The 8094-nt window shown below is 34.6% G+C and overlaps 1 protein-coding gene across 1 annotated transcript in view; it reads right to left on the bottom strand.

Annotated features, from left to right (window-relative positions):
• LOC107709415 (rho GTPase-activating protein 15-like) overlaps positions 1–8094 on the bottom strand; it is a 38443-nt gene that overhangs the window by 2636 nt on the left and 27713 nt on the right. Inside the window, exon 13 of the mRNA XM_016513871.1 lies at positions 4893–4998. Within this exon, the coding sequence (XP_016369357.1) occupies positions 4893–4998 (106 nt within the window). The remainder of the gene's footprint in view (positions 1–4892; positions 4999–8094) is intronic.

The following is an 8094-nucleotide window of genomic DNA, read 5'->3' as shown; positions in this document are numbered from 1 at the left end:
TATATATATATATATGGTCAGTTATTTCTATCTTTTGCTGTAGTGTGGCAGTAGGAAATATCATTTCCAAACATTAATTTTGCCAACAACTGTGGCAACATCTCCAAGATGCTTCAAGAGACCTTTACTTTTTAAATCAAATGCTTGTCCTAAAATAATATATATGATAACATGGTATCTATTTATATTGTTTTATATAAAAAAACTGTAAATCAAAACTTTTTATTAAAATAATGTAATCTAAAGTGACAGTCCTGGTGACACTTGAAACATATTTCCAAAATAAAAAAATAGTGCAAATAAATAATACAGAACAAACAAACAAACAAAGAAATAAAATTAAGTGCACATAAAAAAATATGTGTATTTCTTTTATATTTCTATATCTTTTATTTTATTTTTATCAAATGCTTGTCCTAAAATAATGCATATTAAAAGGTATACATGATAACATTGTATACATGTATATATAAATTTTATATAAACATATTCCATTGTCATTTTAAAATCTTGAGTTAAAATGATGTCTGTCATCTAAAATACCTCAGATTTAGAGAATGTATTTTTTGTACACCTCGCCTAAATTAACACTTTCAGTAAAGAAATGTGTTGATTTGGAAAAGAGAATGATGCAATCTGGTCCTCAGTAGCTGGGTATTTATGGCAAAATGCGCTCATTAAACCATCAGCTGACTTGGAGCCCAGTGAAGAAGCTCTGGTGCCTGGGTAAGGGCCAGGCTGTGGGCAGCTTGACCGGAGGTGACTGCGTTACGCTTGGTTGAATCTGACAAATCATTGATATCACGTACATAAGCCGACGTGTACGACTCAAGATGCCAATGGTTATTAATTAGCATCTCGTTTGCAAGCGGGGCATGACAGGAAATGGAGGATAGCGCACAATGCCGTAATTCCCCGCCTAGGAGGCCAGTGCTAATTGGGTCAGCCTAACTGGCTCCTGAAGAATCATGGGACGAATAATAAATTGAGGTGGGGTGGGGGTTACAGAATCGCTCCAAGCTTTAAACTGTGTCATTTTCGTGTTATAAGACGACGGCCTTGACTGAACCTATAAAAGAAAGGCTCACTTTTATCAGAGGAGCTTTGATTTTCCACTTACGATATTTGCAGTTTGGATACTCTGCATTTTATTATTGTTTATTATTTCCTGTCTGCGACATAAAAGGTCATAAACTGCTGTGCATATACTTTGGTGGATATCAAAATTCGCACAACGGCAGTTTTCTTCCATCTAATTTGAGAGACACCAAACGTAGATGAGAAGAAATGTTTTTTCTCGGCTTTCCTGATCAGAGGTTTCTCCAGGTTTCTTTTCCAGCACAAAGACGAACGGAACCTTGAATTACTAACAAAAAACAAAACCTGTAGCTTTTTAAATCACTTGTGGTAAACGGGAAATATGAGGGGTGGTGACAAAACCACCCACAAAAAATGACATAAATAGCACCACTGAGCAAGTGTACTGTTGAGAAAATCTGGTTGCCTTGACCACATCATCACAATGCGAGCACACAACTGGTTATTGAATCCAGGCTCCACGGACCAAAAGAAAAAAATGAACATTGGTTCCATGCGGGCACAGAAAGCGCCCACAACAAAGAGCTTTTGACTTTCACCACTTTAGATGAGCCAAGTCAGCACAAAATATAACCTACAAAGGCATGACAGTAGGAGCTCAGACAGCTGCTTCAGTTAGGTATACCTGTGTTATAAGAGAAAGACATGATATGGAGCTTACGCATATTGATACTTTGAGTGTGAAAGATGCCAAAGTCAACAAAACAAGAAAATGATGTGTGCATTATTATGAATACTATTTTATGTGCTGTACCATAAGCTGCAAAGCATCTAACCTCATTGTTCTTTCTTCATCTCACTCTGGACTGCAACATGACTACATTTGTCTTAAAAGACAAATACAACACACACTCTAACCTAATTCACTGTGACCGCACATTCCTTGCCTTTATTCATGGGAAAGTCGTCCTGATATTTAGAGAGGGAAAGCAGTAGACAGAAACAAGTATGACTTAAGTGAGAATATAAAATAAACAGAACCACATCACTTGGCCTGGGTGTGGTGCCCACAAAGCAAACTGCGCTTTGGATTCGAAGCTCTCTTCCCATTTATTGCTCTAATAGTGAGAGAAAGGAGCAGCGGGAACGTTGCTGTGGAGAAGGAACAGACTTGGTGGCACTACAGGGATTTACAGTGTCACCACAAGTTCCACTGTAACAGCATTTTGGTAAGCAGAATAAAAGCTGAAATGATTTTCTAATGCCACCATTCAGTGAATTTATGACGATGCTTTGCTCTCGTGCCTGTGTGTAGATTTGACTACAGATTTGGAAATGCTGCCAGTGATTCCCAACTATGGTGGTTCTTAAGCAGGTTTGAGGGGCGGTTTGTGTAGATTCACAATGACAGTGAAATATATGTGCACGTGTGTCATCTGTAAAAATATCAGAAGAAAATGCATCTAATAAACACAAATCAATACAAATCTGCAATAATGAGTTATATATTATATTATAAAGCTTGACAAGTTTTTTTTTATTTATCTGGTGAACATGCTAGAACACAAACATGCTGCCTCCTGTCCTACAATATCCATCATGAGATTTACAAATATTAAATATAATATTTAATATTATACAGTAGTGCTTTCCAACTTGTTTTGTCTTATTTACTTCCTTAACTCCATCAAGCACCCTTTCATCCATTAATAGGTTATTTAAATTATTATTTGTATGCAATTTTATTTACATTTTTATTTAAATTTTTTTTTTTTTCAAAGCGTTATTCTGAATATTGTTTAACATTGATTATTATTATTATTATTACTGAAGAATTATATTATATTATATTATATTATATTATATTATATTATATTGTTTACCATTTAACATTGAAGTTTTGTTTTATTATTATTATTATATTATATATATATATATATATATATATATATATATATATATATATATATATATATATATATATATATATATATATATATATATATATATATATATATATATATATATATATATATATATATATATATATATATATATATATATATATATATATATATATATATATATATATATATATATATATATATATATATATATATATATATATATATATATATATATATATATATATATATATATATATAATATAATAATAAACCGTCAGTAATTAAATATTAATAATAATAATGATAATAATAATCAATGTTAAACAATATTCAAAATAACGCTTTAAATTAAAAAAAAAAAAAAGTAAATTAAACTGCATAAATAGATTAATTTAAATAACCTATTAATGGATGAAAGGGAACTTGATAGAGTTGTGGAAGTAAATAAGACAAAACGTTGGAAAGCACTGCTGTATAATATTAAATATTGTATTTAATATGTGTAACTCTCATGATATCATGATACATGATACTGTAGGACAGGAGGCAGCAGGTTTGTGTTCTAGCATGTTCACCAGATAAATTAAAAACTTGTCAAGCTTTATCATGGAATGCAGACCTAGTTTTCTTTAGCACATCAGACTCTCAGAATATCGTGTTCCTGTCTAGAAATCGACTGTTCAATGAGTGTCTCTCTCTCAGTCACACATTAGTGTTTTCTGATTGGGAGACCTGGCATGGGCAACCCAACAGACTTTAGCACTAGTGCCAAAGGGCATGTTCCATTGGGGGAAGGGAGGAGGGGGTGCTCATCAATCTGAGATGAGTCCTGTAGCCCTCCTGTGCAGGGTGGTAAATGTGCAGAAGGGTAAAGTGGGATAGAACACCCCTCCTGGGAGATGGAGACTAGCCATATGGCCTTCTGGCTGTGCCAGTAACGCTATCATGGACAAGGACTTGAGCGTTGACACACGGAAACACGGACACACACACACATAATGGTTCATATTGAGTCCTCTGTTCATGTTGCATCCTGTTTATTGAGGACTTTTGTGTAAAAGGTTTTCAGATTGAGCACTATTTGTTGATCTCACTCTAAAAAACTACTTTGTAATCTTTGGCAATCTTTGATCTGCTAACATTATAAAAATACATCACAAACTTTCCATTTGTAAAAACGGGAAGTTTCCATTATAGTCTAGTCTGGTTTTGTATCGTCAAGGTCAGCTAGCAGAGCAGTGTGATGGGTTACTTGGATCTCAAAGGGATAGTTCTCCCAAAAATGAAAATGTTGTCATTAGTTTCCTCACACCCACATGCCATTCCAATTCTGTATGGTTTTTGTACCTACACTGAAGTTTTTCCTTCAATGCAGCTCAAAAAAGCTGAAATCAAAAAACGGATAAAGTATTAAACAGACAACGTCTGACAAGTTTCTGAAGAAAGCTGAGCCATATGCAGTTAAACGAAAAGCTAGAAAGCCTAGCTAGGTTTATATAATTAGCTAGATAGTCAAGTAAACGTCAGTTCTCTTCAATTTCACAAAGTAGACAGGCGAAAATAAAAAAAGGTAAACGTCTAATGAGAGCTCATATGCAAAGAGACATGTTTTCAAACATAAGGTCCTTTTTGTTGATCATTATTGAACAGAGTGCAAAGGTTTCAGACCACAGAAGTTTGTGAAAACCTCTGAAGTGGACAGATACCAACGAAGCTCAGATAGCTAAAATGACACTGATAAGAAAATACAAAGTTCTAACATTTAAATTGCAAAATGATTAATTTACTGTGTAAAATTTCCTACTTGTGACTTCCAAAAAGAATATAATAAATGTAGGCGTTATCCTCCCACCACCCACCTAAATGATCCAGGGGCCCCCAAAATGTCCTGCGCGGGCCCCAATATTTGGTTTCCGCCCATGGTTGTGTGTATGGATGGAGACTTACCTCCTCAGGTGGTGGAAGAGTAGTTTCATGGTGTTGTGGTTGGGTTTGGGGAATTGATGTATCAGTTTCTTCAAGGCTTGAACCTTCTGTGTGGGCTCCTTAATTTCTGTTGGCAGGGAAGAGATGATGAAATGTTTTGATTTGGGAATTGCTCCTTCATTTGAACCTCTAGGTTCAGAGAGAAGTTAATGTCTTTTCATTCACTTTTTCATTAACATAGCTCATCTAACATCAAAATTTTCCCTAATACTGGACCATTACCCCTTTCTCTATTAATTATAGAGGCATGCTCGAGAAGGCCGCATGCAGAATATGCCATTCCAAACTGCTGACTTACCAAAATGCCAATATGTAATAGAATAGATTACTCCATTATTCCCATCCTACTTTTGATATGATTTAGTTCTTAATTATGATAGTTTTAATTTCCTTTAAAACTTATGTACAACATAATCCCTTTTTAAGCTGCCAAAATTAGCAGTATTTAGTCTGTGCTTATGCAGCTGTGTTATGCAGCAATAACCTTTATGCAGTTATGCAAACACATTTAGTACAATTGCATGGTTATCTGACACCATTACACTTCTCAGCAAAATCATTTTGATTCTGTGCAATCACTTTATAAAGCATCTCACTATTAAACGGATGTAATTAAAGATGTTGTAGAAAAATAACCCATTCCGCCTGTAAAATCAAATCATAAACACCCCTAAACTTTTTCAGTCTGGCTTTCAATTGTCCTACATGAAAGCACATGCGAGTGGTGCTAATGGTCCGTAATAGTCCACGTCCATTAAAAGCTGTTATGCTGTAACACAAGCTGTAACCGGTGACCTCTTGACCCCGCTGCTCTTTACATGTCAGATGGCTGATGACCTCATGGCAAACTCCTGAGAGGCACCAACCTGTGCGCTGACTGTTCTACATCAGTGTCACTACCTGACCTTTGACACTTTGAAGTTCCCTGAGCCCATTATGATGGATATAGTAATATAGCTGATTGTATTATTTCAAACGCTGTTAGTGTAAAGAAGCTTGTGTGGTAAACTAAGTAAAAGGGTAATTTATTGTTGCTAAGGCTTTAATTTGGAAGATTAGATGGTATTTTAATAATTTAATCGATGCTGTTGATCAATATCATTATGGAACCTGAGCAGATGTTGAAATGGAGCTTTCACAGGGCCACCTGTGTGCACTCCAAACTCCCTCAGCTCAAATTTCACCGTAACGGATTTGTTTAAAAGAGTATTAACAGGCCTTAAAGATTATACAGCCAACAGTTCCAGCCAAATATACACTACCATTCAAAAGTATACATACCAAGACTACATTTATTTGCTAAAATTACAATACAAACAGTAAGAGAAATTTAATTATTATGAAATATTATAACAATTTAAATGAACTGCTTTCTGTCATTTATCCCTGTGATGCAAAGCTGCATTTTCAGCAGCCATTACTCCAGTCTTCATTGTCACATGATCCTGCAGAAATCATTCTAATAAGTTTTTTTCCATCCATGATGTGTTTTTCAGCATTCTTTGATGAATAGAAAGTTCAAAAGAACAGCATTTAGTAGAAATATTTTGTAACAATATACAAGTCTTTACTGTAATTTTGTACTTTTTAATTTAATGCACCCTTGCTGAAAAGAAGTATTATTGAATATATGTAAATATTTTCCAAATATATACTGTATGTGTGTGTATTTATATATACATAATAAATACACACAGAACACACACATATATTATGCAAACAAAAATTTTATTTTGTATGCGATTAATCACGATTAATTGTTTGACAGCACTTTGCATATACATCAAACAGACCAAACAATTGTATTTTGTGTTATGATTATTATAATAAATCTTTACTAATTTAATAATAATTTGTTTATATATATATATATATATATATATATATATAATACTTAAATTCTGCTTCATATCACATTTCCACTAAAATTGTCTCATGCAGTCAATTTGAATGTACATGCAGGCATCTCTACTATACTGCTGACATTCACAATTTCATTAGGCTGTACAAAGACCTTTTATAGTATGCCGTTTAAGGTTCAAAATACATCTTAAAGTGATACCTGGTATAACTGTATTGATTAACTATCAAAAATGAAACAAATTTGCAATGCTGTAAATCAATTTAGATTGTTTACATTCTGAGCAGAGCAAAATCTCTTCTGTCCTCCGCCCTCTAAGAAAACATCACTGGTTATTCCTACTGTGGCTGGCTAACAGCTACACCATGCTATTCATGGGATGTGCCATGGAAGGGAGCTGGCAGTAGTTATGCCCCCAGTCTACTGTACTGCCCAGGATGCCCCCTGGGCACTAATGGAGCAGATGTCTCCGTGTATACACCGCGCTGGCACAGGCTCTGCGAGCAGATGCCCCTGTCAGATGCCAGGTCTGTCAGTTGAGCACAGACAGAGACCATGTTCTAGGACAGAGAGTGAATCTCTGACCCGCTACTCTAGGTACCACTAGCAGAGGGACAATGTTTTGTGCTTTTTAATGGAGTTAGCTATAACATTAGGGGTTAAAACTGTGCATACGATGCCCTAAAGCACTCAAAATAAAATGTTAACATCAATTTTAATGTCAAGGCCACATAATTAGTGAAACAGTGTGTGTTACGAACTAGAATTCTTCACTACAGTTTTCATCAACATTTTGTCATTTACTTTATTCAAGCAATATCTTTTTTTATGACTTTCTCTTCAAGCATTATTTCAGTGGAGGCTGTTAGCTTTCTTTTGGCTTTGACACTGCATGGCAGTCGGCCTGTAAAATATTTAATCTAGTCATTATTGCTGGCATTATTGCTGTCATTAATTACTTTGCCTTTGGTGGCTAGCATATTGGAGATGGTCCCTTGTCCTGTATTTTGGACAGATGGTGGGGACAGTGTCATTAATATAAAACTCGTTCAAAATGCCTATACCCTAAGTCAGCATGAATTCACTATGGTAAGCATTGTTCTTACGGTACTCGGATCAAAGGGGATTGCTCTTAAAATGAAGGGAATGTTTTGACAAAGGCATGCAGTGGGCAAAAATACATAATGCGTGCTTTTGAGTTTTATTTTGGTAAAACAGGAATGCAAACCTCTGTTTAAAAACGATATAATATAATATAATATAATATAATATAATATAATATATCCAAAATATATATAATTT

Source organism: Sinocyclocheilus rhinocerous, unplaced genomic scaffold (genome assembly GCF_001515625.1).
Source record: "Sinocyclocheilus rhinocerous isolate Xijiao unplaced genomic scaffold, SAMN03320098_v1.1 scaffold416, whole genome shotgun sequence".
In the NCBI taxonomy this organism is placed as follows: domain Eukaryota; kingdom Metazoa; phylum Chordata; class Actinopteri; order Cypriniformes; family Cyprinidae; genus Sinocyclocheilus; species Sinocyclocheilus rhinocerous.
This window is presented reverse-complemented; position numbering and strand designations above follow the sequence as displayed.